Source organism: Trematomus bernacchii, unplaced genomic scaffold, assembly GCF_902827165.1.
Source record: "Trematomus bernacchii unplaced genomic scaffold, fTreBer1.1, whole genome shotgun sequence".
Taxonomy (NCBI): Eukaryota; Metazoa; Chordata; class Actinopteri; order Perciformes; family Nototheniidae; genus Trematomus; species Trematomus bernacchii.
This window is the reverse complement of record NW_022987723.1, coordinates 237,188-256,343: the sequence shown is the minus strand read 5'-3', so window position 1 is coordinate 256,343 and position 19,156 is coordinate 237,188. Positions and strand designations below refer to the sequence as shown.

Genomic DNA, 19,156 nt, shown 5'->3' with positions numbered 1-19,156 from the left:
CTCTTTGTTGATGTTGTTTTAAATGGAAGTGCAGCTCTCAGATTCTCGAGACTGTAATTTGTGTTTTGTTTTTTCTGCCAGTGTGGACAAAACCTCGCACTATAAGTGGTGATCTGTGAAATCATAGTTGGTTTTGTTTTGATGCCAAGTGGTGACTCTGGGTGCTTTTAGTGCGAGCGCAGTTAGCATCTCTACAAACATCACGTGGAGGTACAATGCTGCCAACTCTAATCCACACATTCATTTCAGTTGACATTTAGATATCAGGTCAAAATGTTTAGAAACATTTCATTTGATTTGTCTTGAGGAACAACCTTTCACCTGCAAAGAAATTAACCAGTTTAGAGATGTCCCGCCCCTTAGCCTATTACGTACAATGTGTTGGAGCGCTAGCCAATAGAAGCACGAGTTTTACATAGTGATGTCACTATGTTCCTGAAGTAAACAAAGGAGTCCAATGGAGGCGATTCAGGCGGGGGGAGGGGAGTGTGTTGGAGAGAAACTCCCTCTGGATGAGACAGAATTTTAGCCTCTGCAGACCATTTACATGCACTAAAACCTATAGAACTACAGGAGAGGGAAAACCCGGAACAAAAACAGAATAGGGCCCCTTTAAGTACTTCAGTAAATACATTGAGTGACAAACATAAGCTTTAAACTGTAAGATAAGAGACCTTCCCTCTGTAAATCTGCTCTGATCTCTCTTAATTCCCCCCCGCAGAGGTCAAAGGTCACGCTGAGCTGCGTTTCTCCTCCTCACAGCCACACTATTGTCCGTCCGGCATCGTCTCTCCGCAGCTTCCTTTGACGCAGCGTCTCTGCAGGCGGTGGGAACATTGTCGGAATTCCTCGGCGTGCCGATGATTTCCCGCGCTCGCCGACCCGCTGGCTCGCCACCGGGGACACGCATTAGCTGTCGTCATGGGGACGGTGTGGGACAGTGTCACGGTTTGGCAGTTTACCCAGAGTGCTTAGCCTCACACTGTGACTTACCTAACGAGCCCTCGGCGAGGCCTCATCCTGGCGTGTGAGTCCTGCTGAGGCTCGGCCGCAGAGATTATTCCTTAAAGCTTCTCCTGCAGACACCTGCTAGGATCAGATTAAAAACATGCATTAAAATAAGCTTGAACTCAAGATAAAGAATCCCAGTTATTAGAAATGTGTCTTGCTGACTAACAATGCATTTATTTAGAAATACTAAAGTAAAGTACAAGTACCTAACATTATTCTTAAGTACATGTTACTGTGCTTAGTTACTTTGTACCACTGCCTTGCAGCTTCAGATTGAATTGAGGCAGAATCTATACCTTACGTAGCAGTAGCTCCATTTAAGAATGAACTCAATTGAAATAGAATCAAATAACATAAAATCAAATACATTTAAAAATAAATAAACAATACAATTACAATAAATTTAGAATTACATTAAAATATTTATAGGAACAACAGCCTGTGAAAGAGCGTCATCCTGCATGTGTAAAAGGATTTATTCAGGATGCTTCTGGTCACACCTGAGCACCAGGATATTTCTGCTAAGGGGATTACAGGGCAGGGAGGGACGTCTGCTGCATGAGACCGGTAAGGAATCGAGGATTAGACTACCATAATCGCAGACACTCAACAAAGCAACACACAGGAGCTACTGCTTGCAACTCACAGAAGAAGAAAAAACCCTGATTCAAAACGTATCAGAGATGTCTAAAGACAAGCTGGAGAGCCTGGTGAAGCGCATGGAGGAGACGCTGCTGGAGATGGAGCAGCTGAAGGTGCACTGCGGGAAGCAGAGCGAGGAGCTGGGCCAGCTGGTGGTGGAGCTGCGCAGGGAGAACCAGGAGCTGGTGGAGAAGTACGACGAGCTCGCTGTGGAGATGAAGGAGGCCAAGGAGATTATAGATCAGCTGCAGGAAACTAAACATGCCTTCAATGCGAAGGAGAGGCAGGCGCAGAAGCTCAGCCGGCACCTCTGAACACCCAGTGGAAGACGGAAACTCCAGTGGATGTGACCTGAGAGAACTGGAGGAAACTACACTCAAGATGGAAGAAAATGTACTAAATACTGGGTGGACAAGAAGGCTAAACTGGGCACAGATGTTTCTTTAACATATAGAAACTGTTTTATTTTCTGTCTAACCTACATATGTGCATGTAAAGCTTAGTAATTTAAACGTCTATCCTGTGGTTTAGGGCCCCTCTTAAAGCCACGGCTCGACTTAATGACCTGGAATCAAAAGTCGAGGTCTCTCAGAAATGTACATGTGGAAAATGTGGACTTTTTTTTTTTTTTTTTTTAGATGCATAAGGCATTGTGCTCATTAGGGTTCTAAAATTAAATCAGCAGCATGCCAGGAGGTCCCTGTAAAGATTGTATCTGGTTATATTCTTTTGGGTTGTTCAGTGCCAGGGAGAAGTGGGTGGTCACTTATTTTGGGTGTTTGGAGGTGGAGAAAAAGTTCTAAACATACCTGATTATCCCTTCTGACGCTCAACCTTGTGAGACTTCAAGGTGCCTCCCTCCCTCTTGATCACAGGAAACAGTGTTTTATTGTTTATCTAATAAAGTTTAAATCCTGCAGATGATGAGCAGGTTAGTGGAACTGACAAACACTCGTGTTGGCTCTTGCATATTACTGAAGTTGCAGTTTGATGTTTATTGAATCTAAATATGCAACACAGTCTCACGGCATTTCGTGTTATAGTCACGAAATTAATCTATTGATTCGTGTTCACCAACACGATTTCGCCATTTTTTTCGTGTCACACAGAACGATTTTTAAAAGCAATGTAATAATAACAAATTAGAAGGAAAAACAGATTTTTAAAAATACAGATTTCAGTATTCTGACACCGAACGATTTTTAGAAGCAGTGTATTTCTATTGGTAGTATGTTTTGTGCCTGCACCAAATAATAACAAATTAGAAGGAAAAAAAGATGACATAAAATACAGATGTCAGTATTCTGAGGCTCTGAGCCATTTATTTTCCTCGCGGACGGCAAAAAAACTCCGACATTATACAATTTAAAATAAAAGGGATAGGGTTAGGCTTAGGGTAAGATATTGAGTAAGAAAATGTGTTTATGAACCACACAGCTTCCGGTCTTCCAAGACCCGACTGGACAAAAAGACGTGTTGCAGGCACGAAACATACTACCAATAGAAATACATTGCTTTTAAAATCGTTCTGTGTGACACGAAACAATAGATTAAATTAAATTTGTGACTAATAACACGAAATGTCGTGAGACTGGGTTGCATATTTGTGAGTGGTAGCAATCCCATTTAAAGGTCGAGTAGGTAAGAATGGAGAAACCAGCTCGAGTGCGCTAGAATTTGAAAGTACACAACCGAAAAAAAATCTGCCCCTTCCTTCAGACTTCCTTACAGAGCCCCTCCTCCAACACACACGAACGCGCACATGACCAATGAGGGCACGAGATAAGTTTGTGCACGAGATGGAAGGCTGACAGGCAGGTAGGCCATACAGTTATTTTACCCGGGCCGGCTCAGATGATTGGTCGTGCTTTTTACAGCGCCACGGCTTCCACAGATGAAATATTTGTATATATTTATTGTCAAAGCATTTAATGTATTCATTGCTATCGGGATGTTAAGAGCATTCCATGGAATATAACAAAAAGTGTTTCTGAAGTGAATTACCTACCCCACCTTTAACTCTTAGCTAGGAAACAAATAAGTATATGTCTTAATGTTATTTGCTAAATGCTGAATATTCTAACAACGTCTAAGGTTGGTGATGCAGTAATCTATTGTTTATGCTAACAAGCGTTGGTACATTTAAACTATAGGTGTGCCTAGAGTGTCATTTCTTGTATGGTCTTTACTTTTGATGTTACTAAACCTTTTGAGTTGTGTGATAGTTTGTTAATGCATGTTTTATACCGTTTTCTGTTGTTAAAGGCAGCCCTGATTTACTTAATCAAGACTTTCCTCCAGATTTTGGTTCCTCACCCTGGAGGCCCGCTAGGAAAACAACGTTTCTACAAAGATTCAAGGTAAAACGGTGTGAGTATAGGATGTAAACTGACCCGTTTTAAGTATTTCTTCAAAGTAAAAGATTTAAAGAAAGTACTTCTACTTAATACTGGCAACAAAAGCAAGCTTGTGCACTTAACCCTCCTGTTGTCTTCGGGTCAAATCTGACCGATTTACTACTTCCATCAATCATAACTTTTTATTTTACATTCGATTGCATTAAGGCTTTATGATATCCTTCACAGTAGACATTTGAACATATTAAATTGCTGATCACCACTTTCATTGAATTTTGGATGATTTAGTCAACTTTGTAACACCCATGGTGTTCCCGGTCCCATAAAGAAAAGGAATTAGTAACCATCCGGATCAGATAAAACACACACACACACACACACACACACACACACACACACACACACACACACACACACACACACGCAGAACAATTTGATACATTTCCCGCTCTTATGTGCCCATCCCCCCACATGGGTCACACCGGGCAAACGCAATACATGTTCAGTGTCTGTTCTTTGTATATTTACTGCAGTTGTTCATACCAGTAGTCTGATACAATATTTACAGTTTGAAAGGGTGTTAAATGAAATTTGCTGATGATTAATGGTTTTTGTGTTAATGTAATAGCAGTTAAAACAGGACCGGTCAAATTTGACCGCGAACACCAAAGTAAGGGGGGGTATAAAACGAAGACAATAGGAGGGTTTAACTCAAAATATATTGTGGGAAAGTATATGCTACAAAATGCATGGATTACGCTGCACAAAAAAAATACTTGATGTACAGTATTTGCTGTTTTTGAGCTTAAAATAGCAGATTTTCTCTAGGAAACTGGGACTGATGGGACTTCAGGAAATAACTCAATGTATGCTTGATGGTCCATTGAACTTCAGTAGACGCCTACAGTTTGTATTTTGGTTTTGACTTTCCTCTCCTTAAGGAAATGCATGTAGTTACCTTAGCAGGAATTTTAAATATTTCTGTTGACTGAGTCATGCAGTCTGGCCCCAAAATGGAGAACTATCTCCCAGTTAAACTATATATACAAACATGTGGTTGAAATGGGTTTTGGTGTCGTTTTTGGCGTTGAAACTGTTTTTCTTTCACATGTTAAGAAAAAAACCCTGGAGCCAGTGTGGCTCTCTGGCTGCTTCACACCCTTTCTTTCAATGAAACAGTAGAAAGTGAATTCAACACAAGTACACATTACACCCAAGATGTGTGTGTTTTTTAACATGAGCCCACAATTACATAATGCTGCATCATTTTCAATTGTGGGTGTTTTGTTTTTAGAAGCCAGTGGGGATGTTTAGAAAAACCTCACCCCCGAAAGAGAGGAGAGAACATAGGGAGGGCGAAATCGTTTGTGAAAGAATATACTGGTCGATGTTTAAACACAGCTTTGGTGGCGGTTTCCTCTTTAAAACCCAAAATAATTACTGTTCTATGTTTTTCTCATGCAGTTGTTAACATGTTTAGGATTATGTAGCAATTATATTGTCAGAGTCCTCTATGAGCCTTTGTGTGTATGAATTATTGAGAACACAAAATGGAAGAAGTACTTCAGGGATTGATTTATTTTAGTTTTTGTCCTTGGTGCAATAAAGTAATGAGTGTAATAAAAACGTATAGAATAGAAACGTGTTGTCTTTGTGGAGTAGACACTCTTTCACGGCTCAAAGAACATACTTAACATGCTTTCTAGTTCTGTAGTTTGTGTCAACGTTTATGGGAGTAAGGGTTTTAAAAGATTAGAAAAATATTTATTATAGTTCCTTCTAATTTTCAACTAACTAGCAGAATTGTTCGAATGTCTCACGTTTGGTCTTCGACTGGTTTTGACTGAAGTATCGTCACAAATAGGTCAAATACTTTCATGACACTTTGTTCAAACATTCATGTTCCTTAAAGGATGAGTGTTTGACTTCAACTTTCAACTTTAACCATCTTTTGTTCTTATCAAAATATCTAAAAAACTGCTGCATTGTTTTCTGTTAAATTTGGTACAATTATTCCCCTGATGATGAATTGGTTTCAACGTTAATGGGGGAAACTTATTATACCCAAGGTCGTAGCCCCTCGACATTTTGAGCCTGAAACACCTTAATACCTGCATTCTGGTGATGTCTTATACTCTACAGCAGGGGTGTCAAACTCAAATACAAAGTGGGCCAAAATAAAAAAATCGGTAGGCCAACTAGTCGAGGGCCGGACTGGTTCAATGTTTATTGCAAAACTTATTGAAATGAAGTTATTGCACATATTAAACCTGGAACTAACAAAGCTTAAATTATTGCCTATAAAAACAACATTAAACATTAAATAATCAGTTGCATTCATTTCTTATGGCTCTATCTGCAGCTTTTCCAGAGTCATTTCTTATGATTACATTTTCCCACAGGCCAACAACAGCTTCAAAAAAACTATTCCCCTCAAAGAAAAAAACAAACATGCCCTGTTGTCTCAAGAAAGAAAGTGCAGAAGGAAACATCCATGTAAACTCAGTGTGCTGCTCTGTGATGCTAGTTCAAGCCAGATACTTGGCATCTCATCTTGGGTGCAAGTTCATCAATGTTTGGGCTCAGACTCTGAGCTGAGGAAATCCTCAGGATTGAGTGAAGGTGTGCGTGCAATATACCGGTGGGCCAGATCTAATAGTAATTTAAAATTATCCTGCGGGCCGAAATTAAATCCACCAAGGGCCTGATTTGGCCCCCGGGCCTTGTGCTCTGAATTGTACTTCTCCTGCATCAATTTATGAAACAGATATGGGTGTCATTTTATAACTGCAATAAACGATAACAAATTAATTAATTGAAATGATTTACAGGTGAAACAGATAAAAAGCGATATTGCAAATGTACAAATAAAATAATTCTTTGCAAGTACAGTTGAAATCAATAACAGGAAAAATATATTTACGTAAAAAAATACGTAAATTAAAAGATCAGAGTGAGAGAAATAAAGTGGGTGTCGAATAAATCATCTCATGTTTTTGTCAATGGTGTTTAACCCTGGCTAATTTGTGGTAAAGATGAAATCACTGACATCAAAGCTGTTTCCAGATCTGGTTGGATGTGTGTCTCCACTTGTTTTCCAAATGCAGCAGATGCAATCCATCTTTTAAAGCCATGTTTTTATTGGAGTTGACTGACAAATACAAGTAGTCTAAATATTGAAGGGGGCGTGTCCCCAGCTCCCCCCTCCTTAAACCAGCGCCAATGCAAACTTCTCTTCTGGAGCCCAGTTTAAAAATAACTTTCATTCACATTAGACCCAAAGCATTGAGTCCTTTGGAAGCTCACCCTGGAATTAGATGTACAGAACATTATAATGACATGTAGCACAGCGGGGATACAGAGGGACCCTGCGACCAGCGAACATGTTGATAAACTGTTATTTTTACAGGCTGAAATTACAGGCTGCTGCAGGAGGAGGTGCAACAACAGACTTTCTCCTCTTCTCCTCTTCCTATTGGTTTCCTGCTGCACGCAAGACAGATTCAGAGAGACAGACAGGAGAGGGATAACCCCGCTCTTATATCCAGGAGAAGCTGCCTCTCCTTTCAGACGCACCTTTCCCCTCAAAGCTGCTCGGAGCTCCGGAGAAACACACCGAGCTTTGGGACTCAATCAATCCGACTTTAGAGGCTCTGCACCCGGTGAGTTTTCCAACGATTTCATGGTGGTTCCTTCTCGTGTCAGGTTTGCTTGAAATTACTTTTGTTTTTTAGGGAGAAACACTACTTTTGTGCACTTTGGATGATGGGTCATTAGAGGAAATTATAGTTTGCGAGAGTTTGTTTTTAAAGATTTGCATTTCTTCAAAGGCTTATCGAGAAATAACTCGTATAAAAAATGAATATCATGCCAGAAAGCTAACTTTAAAGATTACATATAATATAGAGATACTTTAGAAGATAATATATGTTTTAATAAAGTTAGAATGGACCACATCGTGAAGCCAACACTAACACTTTAGGGGACACAAATCTAACAATATAGTCCATTTATAATATACATTTTTAAAGAAATATCATACATTTACTTGTCCTGCAACTAACGATTATTTTCATTGTCAATTCATCTGCTTTAAGTCCATACAATGTCAGCAAATAGTAAAACATGTTCATCCAAGTTCATTATGTACCAATGGTTTTGTATTTAAATGTCTTGTTTCAGTTTAAACCCAAATATATCAGTGTATACAGATATATAACAAAAAGAAACCTGTAAATCTTCACATTTGAGAAAATAAGACAGCTGGATTTTCTGCCATTATTATTGCATGAAATTTGACTGTAATGATTATTAAATGAGTCCACTAATCGGAGCAGCTTTAAAATACAAAGATGTTGTATCCATTGATGATTTTGCATAGTGACCGTAGATGCCAGTAAATAATAAACAAGACACGGCCTGCCCTCCATCTCACTGAGTAATATTTCTTTACTTTGTTGGATAAAGCTTTGCAGCCTGTATTGGTACAATAAAAAGAGAGGAAGCTGGGAACCCACAAAGGATTTTCTAATGACTCAGGAGTGGATTGCTCTCAGCATGAATCACAACATGTGTACCGAGAGGATAATGAGTCGGATTAAAGTCAATTAATCTGTTCGAGAGTTCACTGACAAGGACTTTTATGGATGATTAGGAATTAAAGTCAACGTATGCAGTTTTAACCCTTATAACTAGTGATGATTTGTTGGCTTTAATTGGGTTTTAATGCTTTGTATGACTTGCTTTAATGTATTCCTTAAGTATTTAAAGTATGTGATTACTTTTTCTATAACATATGATTAGAAGTCTTTTGAGTGTCTTCTTAAATGCACTTTATTTTAAAGAGTTTCATTATATTCACCATTCATAATCACCTCATGTCTATTACTCATATTCAATGTTTCACAGTACACATTTTAAAACACCAACGATAAATTGAACGACAGAACAAAAATCTCCAACTAGTGTGATAATAAATTAATCTTTAAAGTAAGTTTTCATGCAAAATATGCCAATAATTGCTGTTTTCAGCCACTAAAACTTGGATATTTGCTGCTTTAATAAATGTTATATCGTATTAAGTGATTATTTTGGGTTTTTGACTGACAAAACAAGCGATTTAAGTACCTCATCTTGAAATTTGAGAAACCGGGGGTGGGACATTTCTCACTTTTTTCTGACATTTTATGGATTTTATCAGATAAGTAATGGATTTGCCCATGGACATGAACTATTTTGTCATTCGATTTATGATTTAAAGTCACTTGTCAAGCAAAAATGTCAGACATTCATCATTTCCAGTTTCTCGAATGTACAGAGTTTCTTATTTTCTCTGTTTGATATCCGTTCGTACCATATATTTTTCAGTTAAGGTCTTTCACAAGATGCATTTGAAGATGTTATACCTTGGATTTTTAAAGCCTGAGTCTGCATATATCACAATTTGATGACATTTTACTGACTAAACAACTCGTAGAATAATGATTATGACATCTATGGTTATCATATTGTTTGTTTAAAGTTGTTGGCACAGAGAGAAGATTACCACCTCTCAGGAAAGATGACTCAATTAAGTTGCTCAATTTTGGGCGTTTTTTCTGCAGACACTTCAGACCTGCTGACTGTCTGTCTTTCTCCTCTCCCTCTGACCTGTCTTCCTGCCTATGGGGCGTTCAGGGCTGCAGGATATTTCTGTCCCTGCAGACGGGGTCAGAGGTGATTTAATCCCTCAGGGGGGCAGGAAACCCCCCGTTTGCTCCGGAACAAACAAACAAACAAACAAACAAACAGCCTCTCCACATGCAACAAAGGAAACACTTTTAGCTCAGTTAAGCAATTACATGAGGAGACAGAGGAGGGAGATGATGAAGCTGCTGTTCGAGAGTTCATAGAAAGATTTTACTTAAGAATGTGTGACTTTAAGTAGTTTATAAGAATACATTTCAGCATGTTATTAGGACTTTAAATACATGCTGTTATCTCTTTCAATGAATGTGAATTCAGAATTGTAGTTCTGAAACTAACCTTTACTATCAAATAAAGCTGGGAAAGAATCTCTCTGGCGCACATATTATGTTCATATTCATATTTAGTGTCTCTACTTTAAAGAGTCCTCTCCTGCTGATGTTCAGGTGTATATCAGTATGTAGTGTCTCTACTTTAAAGAGTCCTCTCCTGCTGATGTTCAGGTGTATATCAGTATGTAGTGTCTCTGCTTTAAAGAGTCCTCTCCTGCTGATGTTCAGGTGTATATCAGTATGTAGTGTCTCTACTTTAAAGAGTCCTCTCCTGCTGATGTTCAGGTGTATATCAGTATGTAGTGTCTCTACTTTAAAGAGTCCTCTCCTGCTGATGTTCAGGTGTATATCAGTATGTAGTGCCTCTACTTTAAAGAGTTCTCTCCTGCTGATGTTCAGGTGTATATCAGTATGTAGTGTCTCTACTTTAAAGAGTCCTCTCCTACTGATGTTCAGGTGTATATCAGTATGTAGTGTCTCTACTTTAAAGAGTCCTCTCCTGCTGATGTTCAGGTGTATATCAGTATGTAGTGTCTCTACTTTAAAGAGTCCTCTCCTGCTGATGTTCAGGTGTATATCAGTATGTAGTGTCTCTACTGGGACATGTCTCCTTGCTTTAATGTTCAAAAAGCTCTTTATTTTTCTCATACTGCCTGTGCTGCAGCACCTCTTTTCACCCTCTGTCTGAAACCAGAGCCCAGTCTGCTCTGATTGGTTAGCTGGCCGGCTTTGTTGTGATTGGTCAACCACTTAGAGATGTCCCGCCCCTTAGTCTATCGTGTACAATGTGTTGGGTGGAGAAAACCCCAAAAAGTATAATCGGGCCTCTTTAATCAATAATCTTATGGGCCTGTTTTTGGCAGTCTTTGGAGAGAGAGGGATTTATTTTGAAGGATCTGTGTTTTGTTTTTGTATCTAAAAATAAACGCTCTGACATTTAAGATAAACAATTGCTTCATTTTTTTACAGCGACAGAGGCCGTTGATTTCCTTATGTTATGACACACACTTAAGTTGTATAAAATGTTGGCTAAATAAAGAATAATTTTAAGCCTGAAACAATATTCATGTTGATATCATTTGCATGTGAAAGCCACAGGGAGCTACTGAATAGAGGCAAAAGAGTTGCATGAATATATTTATACATCAACATGTCACTTTTATACATTAAAATATGGAAAAACCAATAATGCTATAATATATTTTCCTCACCATGCATAACTATTATTTACCAGATGCATGTGTGTATCAGAGTTTAGTGGCTGCAGACCAAACCACAGAACATGCTGCTGCGCACGTGTACATTCAGTCTGATGATCTACTTACACTCAATCATTACTACACTGATTTATATCTTAGTTTGGGAATATTTCAGAAAACGCTGCAGGGCGACAACCATAACGTCAACACACTGTGAGCCAAGACTGAGGCGGATAATTTATCTTTTATTTGTGTTGTGTTAAATGTCTTTGCATCGGAAGATGTTTTCCTCTGCCCTCGTTCATCATGTGTGTTTTTATAACTCGTGTTTCCACTTGTTGCCCCGGCTTGTTGCTCAATGTGTAAAAGTCTCCATCACAGTGACTAACTCTTGATGCATCCTCTTCATTTTCTTGTTCCAGGAACCATGAAGACTCTCCTGCCTCTGCTGGTCCTCCTCCAGCTGCTCATCGCTCCAGCGCTCACGGTAAATTCCCAGTGACTAAAACTGAAACTAATCCTTCTACATAAGAGATAATGAAAGCTGAAAACCTGAGACATGTTTTTGGAAAATCAGTGCAGGAGTTGTCACTTATCCTTATTCCTGGCTCTCATACTGAAAGTGCTGATTTATTCTTAAAAATGTCCACTTTATTTGCAATATTTGTAGATAAGTCTCAACATTTTGATATTATAATTGAATACAAAAATTGAACTTTTGTCCCTTCTCTAATCGTCTATTCCTTATGTCTAGGACTAATTTGATAGTTGGACATTATTCCCTACACTTCCCTACAAATGTATATATTCTTCTTTACATTTTCCACCTTTTTATTCCTTTTTCATGGAAATAATACTCTTCCGTCTTTTTTTACGCATGTTTCAAAGTTGAAGTAAGTCAAACTTTATTTATATAGCACCCTTCACAACACGAATGTACAAAGTGCTTTACAGTATACAGTACACAATACACAATTCAAAGTACAACTATAAAATGTAGAAAAAAGCATAAAACACAGCAAGTAAAACATAGGATAAAACACCAATGAAAAACAGCTACTAACTCACCTCCTCCGCCGCCCCAAAGGCCTGTCGGAAAAGGTGAGTCTTTAGCTACCCCTTAAAAATCTCTACTGAGGCAGAGGCTCTTCATTTCTGGGGGAGTTTGTTCCAAAGCCTTGGAGCCACCGCCTCAAAGGCACGGTCCCCCTTAGTCTTTAGCCTGGTTCGGGGCACCCTTAGGAGGCCTTGCTCAGAGGACCTCAGGGCCCGGGTTGTGCTGTGAGGGTGGATCAGGTCGTTAATGTAGGCTGGGCCATGGACAGCTCTATATGTAAAAACCAACCAGTTTATTTGTAACCTCGGTAAAACAAAAGGCTGACAGAATCCAGACCTTGGTCATAAGCTTGAAAGCAAAGAATTTAACATAGATAATTGTTGTTGTTTTTTTTTAACTTTGTGATGATTTATTCCCTGCTGTGTTGTGTTCAGTTGCCCAGCGTGGATCACTGGGACACCTGGGGTCCGTATGGAGAATGTAGTCGGAGCTGTGGTGGAGGGCTGACCATGAGGAGCCGACGCTGCCTCACCCTCAGGTAACCGTCCTCCATATATACATCTAGTAAACATCAACAAACCTGTATCTGTGTCTCCATAGTGAAGGAAAGCCTTAAAGGTCACCTATTATGCTAAATCCACTTCTTCATGTCTCTTCTACATCAACATGTGTCCCCTCTTCTTCATGTCTCTTCTACATCAACATGTGTCCCCTCTTCTTCATGTCTCTTCTACATCAACATGTGTCCCCTCTTCTTCATGTCTCTTCTACATCAACATGTGTCCCCTCTTCTTCATGTCTCTTCTACATCAACATGTGTCCCCTCTTCTTCATGTCTCTTCTACATCAACATGTGTCCCCTCTTCTTCACGTCTCTTCTACATCAACATGTGTCCCCTCTTCTTCATGTCTCTTCTACATCAACATGTGTCCCCACTTCTTCATGTCTCTTCTACATCAACATGTGTCCCCTCTTCTTCACGTCTCTTCTACATCAACATGTGTCCCCTCTTCTTCACGTCTCTTCTACATCAACATGTGTCCCCTCTTCTTCATGTCTCTTCTACATCAACATGTGTCCCCTCTTCTTCATGTCTCTTCTACATCAACACGTGTCCCCTCTTCTTCATGTCTCTTCTACATCAACATGTGTCCCCACTTCTTCATGTCTCTTCTACATCAACATGTGTCCCCTCTTCTTCACGTCTCTTCTACATCAACATGTGTCCCCTCTTCTTCATGTCTCTTCTACATCAACATGTGTCCCCTCTTCTTCATGTCTCTTCTACATCAACATGTGTCCCCTCTTCTTCATGTCTCTTCTACATCAACATGTGTCCCCTCTTCTTCATGTCTCTTCTACATCAACATGTGTCCCCTCTTCTTCATGTCTCTTCTACATCAACATGTGTCCCCTCTTCTTTATGTCTCTTCTACATCAACATGTGTCCCCTCTTCTTCATGTCTCTTCTACATCAACATGTGTCCCCTCTTCTTCATGTCTCTTCTACATCATCATGTGTCCCCTCTTCTTCATGTCTCTTCTACATCAACATGTGTCCCCTCTTCTTCATGTCTCTTCTACATCATCATGTGTCCCCTCTTCTTCATGTCTCTTCTACATCAACATGTGTCCCCTCTGTGTAAAGAGACTCTGAAAGTTTCAGGAACAAAGATTCTCTCTCTTTTTGTCCTGATCCATTTATATAAAAACCTGTCTGAAAATGAGCTGATCAGATTTTGGCCACTTTATGATGTCATAGCGATTGTTTGGCTTGTGTAACCATTAGCCAATCAGCAACCAAGGTAACCCCCCCCCCCCCCCCCCCCCCCCCCCTTATCACCTGAATCTCCTCCTAGAGCACCATTGAGTTATTTTTAACCAAATGTCTCTCAGAGGGGCGTGGGGAGGGGCTCCTTATTTTCATCTAAAGTAACAGACAGAGAATCAGCACTTTTGAAACAGGGCTGAAACAGAGGGGATTATGGGATGCTGCAATGATCTGTTTGGTGTTTCAGCCAATCAGAGACAGGTTCTGTATATATCTGAGACCTGTAACATATTGATGAAAAACAGTATAATAGGGGACCTTTAAGATCACGTGGGCTTGTCTCACATCGAGAACAGTCTGCAGGGAGGGGCATTCAACTCAAACAAGACTCTTCTTCTCTGGGTGTTGGCTGCTAAAGAGGAGTGGATGGAAAATCAACCTTTATACCTGGACCTTTATTTCTGCCTAAAAAGTGGTTTAAAAAATCAGCATCAGTTGACTTATCTGCATGTGTTTGAATGTAGTTCTGTCCATTTATAGGCCTGTTTGTGAGATCTGACTATGAAACAGCACAGGGTGAGGAGGGTTGTCCGCTAACGTTGTAAATGTTGTGTTCAGAGCTTCAAAAGCTGGAATCCGGCCTGCGTGTTGCCTCATGTTAAAGTGATTCCTATTCACGAGGAGAAGTCGTGTGTTCAAGTGATTTACATCCAACCTTAAGGGATAGTTTGGATGTTTGAAGTGGGGTTGAATGATGTACTTATCCATAGATCACAACAAAGTACTATTGGCTTAAGGGAGGCTGCTGATGTTCAGGTGTATATCAGTATGTAGTGTCTCTACTTTAAAGAGTCCTCTCCTGCTGATGTTCAGGTGTATATCAGTATGTAGTGCCTCTACTTTAAAGAGTCCTCTCCTGCTGATGTCCAGGTGTATATCAGTATGTAGTGTCTCTACTTTAAAGAGTCCTCTCCTGATGATGTTCAGGTGTATATCAGTATGTAGTGTCTCTACTTTAAAGAGTCCTCTCCTGCTGATGTTCAGGTGTATATCAGTATGTAGTGTCTCTACTTTAAAGAGTCCTCTCCTGCTGATGTTCAGGTGTATATCAGTGTGTAGTGTCTCTACTTTAAAGAGTCCTCTCCTGCTGATGTTCAGGTGTATATCAGTATGTAGTGTCTCTACTTTAAAGAGTCCTCTCCTGCTGATGTTCAGGTGTATATCAGTATGTAGTGTCTCTACTTTAAAGAGTCCTCTCCTGCTGATGTTCAGGTGTATATCAGTATGTAGTGTCTCTACTTTAAAGAGTCCTCTCCTGCTGATGTTCAGGTGTATATCAGTGTGTAGTGTCTCTACTTTAAAGAGTCCTCTCCTGCTGATGTTCAGGTGTATATCAGTATGTAGTGTCTCTACTTTAAAGAGTCCTCTCCTGCTGATGTTCAGGTGTATATCAGTATGTAGTGTCTCTACTTTAAAGAGTCCTCTCCTGCTGATGTTCAGGTGTATATCAGTATCTAGTGTCTCTACTTTAAAGAGTCCTCTCCTGCTGATGTTCAGGTGTATATCAGTATGTAGTGTCTCTACTTTAAAGAGTCCTCTCCTGCTGATGTTCAGGTGTATATCAGTATGTAGTGTCTCTACTTTAAAGAGTCCTCTCCTGCTGATGTTCAGGTGTATATCAGTATGTAGTGTCTCTACTTTAAAGAGTCCTCTCCTGCTGATGTTCAGGTGTATATCAGTATGTAGTGTCTCTACTTTAAAGAGTCCTCTCCTGCTGATGTTCAGGTGTATATCAGTATCTAGTGTCTCTACTTTAAAGAGTCCTCTCCTGCTGATGTTCAGGTGTATATCAGTATGTAGTGTCTCTACTTTAAAGAGTCCTCTCCTGCTGATGTTCAGGTGTATATCAGTGTGTAGTGTCTCTACTTTAAAGAGTCCTCTCCTGCTGATGTTCAGGTGTATATCAGTATGTAGTGTCTCTACTTTAAAGAGTCCTCTCCTGCTGATGTTCAGGTGTATATCAGTATGTAGTGTCTCTACTTTAAAGAGTCCTCTCCTGCTGATGTTCAGGTGTATATCAGTATGTAGTGTCTCTACTTTAAAGAGTCCTCTCCTGCTGATGTTCAGGTGTATATCAGTATGTAGTGTCTCTACTTTAAAGAGTCCTCTCCTGCTGATGTTCAGGTGTATATCAGTATGTAGTGTCTCTACTTTAAAGAGTCCTCTCCTGCTGATGTTCAGGTGTATATCAGTGTGTAGTGTCTCTACTTTAAAGAGTCCTCTCCTGCTGATGTTCAGGTGTATATCAGTATGTAGTGTCTCTACTTTAAAGAGTCCTCTCCTGCTGATGTTCAGGTGTATATCAGTATGTAGTGTCTCTACTTTAAAGAGTCCTCTCCTGCTGATGTTCAGGTGTATATCAGTGTCTAGTGTCTCTACTTTAAAGAGTCCTCTCCTGCTGATGTTCAGGTGTATATCAGTGTGTAGTGTCTCTACTTTAAAGAGTCCTCTCCTGCTGATGTTCAGGTGTATATCAGTATGTAGTGTCTCTACTTTAAAGAGTCCTCTCCTGCTGATGTTCAGGTGTATATCAGTGTCTAGTGTCTCTACTTTAAAGAGTCCTCTCCTGCTGATGTTCAGGTGTATATCAGTGTCTAGTGTCTCTACTTTAAAGAGTCCTCTCCTGCTGATGTTCAGGTGTATATCAGTGTGTAGTGTCTCTACTTTAAAGAGTCCTCTCCTGCTGATGTTCAGGTGTATATCAGTATGTAGTGTCTCTACTTTAAAGAGTCCCCTCCTGCTGATGTTCAGGTGTGTATCAGTGTGTAGTGTGAGACAGGTTGTTTACAGTCTTCCTGGCTGTAACACACTCTGCAGAATGTAGGTGTGCCTCTTATTGGGCACTAACTCTGATGGAATTTAATAATGAATAAAAAGAGGACAAATGTTATTATTTTTGCTCGCCAGGGAGAACATATTGAGCTGCTAACGTGTCCAAACAGTTGTCCAATTAGTTTAATTTTTAGTTGCATTCATGACACGGCAAAGTGTAGGAAAATGCAGTTTTGTCCTGATAGATTGACGTAGCAGTGATTGTGTTGAAGTTGTTTCTGATTCTAGTGGAGCAGATAATCAGCTGTGAAGGCAGAATACATCCTTTACAGATAGTGCGAAGAACTGCTGTTATTGATCTGTCTTTAAAGCTTGTTTAGGGCCGCAAATAATGATTATTTTCCAAGTTTCTCAGGGATATTGAAGGGGATACTTTTCATTTCTTGTTTGAGGTCCAACACCAAAAGATTTTCACTTTAATTTAATACAAAATAGAGAAAATCAGAGACAAAAAACACAATATTATGGATTTTTTTTGCATGTAAATTAACTCGATTATCAAAATGTTTTTCTGTGAAATTACTCATAGTTGCAGCTTTATTCCCAACATGTCCCTGCAGTCAGGGTTTTTACTGAATGATGAATTACAGGGAAGGGGCAGAAACCTAGTTGGATGAACCTGGTGATATGTTGTCTGCCAGAATCTCACCTTTAAACACAGTGATTACTCAGCTGTTGACTCATCAGCTGCTGCACAGGAACTCCCCTTTTGCACAACATTTAATTCAGCGTAAAAGCACCTGAGCTATAATCAGATTTTACTTCACCTGAGTTTTTCCATTTGTGCTTTCTTATACTTCAAGTCAATACAATTTGGAAGCCGTTACTACTCCCCTATTTTTTTTTTGACAACTGGTTTTTATAGTTAATACAAAATAACTGATACATTATGATGTATTAGAATGGATTTAAATACCTGGAAGTATGCTAAGTCACTAAAGTTACCAGATGCAACATTTAAATAATGTACATATTAATGCATCACTAGTTAAAATATTAGTTGTTATTTTTATACATATTCATTTAATAAATAAATTCATTTTTTCATATTTTCATTATTATTATTTTTGGTATTTTTTATATTTTAGAATAAATGATTCCGACTTATTATTTCTATTATTATTTAATTATTTGATTTTATTATTATTATATATATTTTTTTATCAATATTTCCCGCTTCATAAAAACAATAATCCAATACTATAATTACATTTTTCTAAAACAAGCCATTTTGCACAATTGGTACTTTTATTTGGCACTTAATGTACATTTTGATGCTAATACTTTTGAACTTTTACTTACTTAAGAATTTAAACTCAGTACTTCTACTTGTAACAGAGTATTTCCACACTGTGTTGTTACTACTTCTAAGTAAACAATCTCAGTACTTCTTCCAGCTCACGCTCTAATCTGTTTGAATTCTCTGTGATCAATAATTTCCCTTTCTTTGATGCATCATCTTCAATGAAAAGCAGTGTTTAATGTTGTGTGTTGCACTCCCAGGTGAAGGGGTGAGGCCTGCTGTTGTCTCTGAGTGTTCGGACATGTTTTAGTTTCAGTTCTGGCGTGTCTTGTTTTCAGAGCTTCAGGGCAGGTACTTTAGAGGTGACTAAATCATGAGTTATCAGCCTGCTGTCTGCGCCTTCAGAGCTGTGTGAAGATTTGTGTGTGTGAGGATGTGTGTGTGAGTGTGAGGATGTGTGTGTGTGAGTGTGTGTGTGTGAGGATTTGTGTGTGTGAGGATGTGTGTGTGAGGATGTGTGTGTGTGGAGTTTGTGTGTGTGAGGATGTGTGAGTGAGTGTGTGTGTGTGAGGATGTGTGTGTGAGTGTGTGTGTGTGTGAGGGATGTGTGAGTAAGTGTGTGTGTGTGAGGATGTGTGTGTGAGTTTCTGTGTGTGAGGATGTGTGTGTGAGGGTGTGTGTGTGTGTGTGTGTGTGTGTGTGTGTGTGTGTGTGTGTGTGTGTGTGTGTGTGTGTGTGTGTGTGTGTGTGTGTGTGTGTGTGTGTGTGTGTGTGGTGTGTGTGTGTGTGTGTGTGTGTGTGTGTGTGTGTGTGTGTGTGTGTGTGTGTGTGTGTGTGTGTGTGTGTGTGTGTGTGTGTGTGTGTGTGTGTGTGTGGTGTGTGTGTGTGTGTGTGGTGTGTGTGTGTGTGTGTGTGTGTGTGTGTGTGTGTGTGTGTGTGTGTGTGTGTGTGTGTGTGTGTGTGTGT

General features: G+C 39.5%; 1 protein-coding gene across 1 annotated transcript in view; it reads left to right on the top strand.

Annotated features, from left to right (window-relative positions):
- The first annotated feature begins 7,447 nt into the window (after window positions 1–7,447).
- Window positions 7,448–19,156, top strand: part of paplna (papilin a, proteoglycan-like sulfated glycoprotein) — a 43,720-nt gene continuing 32,011 nt past the window's right edge. The window contains 3 exon segments of the mRNA XM_034144454.1: window positions 7,448–7,672; window positions 11,649–11,713; window positions 12,718–12,821. Of these exon segments, the coding sequence (XP_034000345.1) occupies window positions 11,654–11,713; window positions 12,718–12,821 (164 nt within the window). The 5' untranslated portion in view covers window positions 7,448–7,672; window positions 11,649–11,653.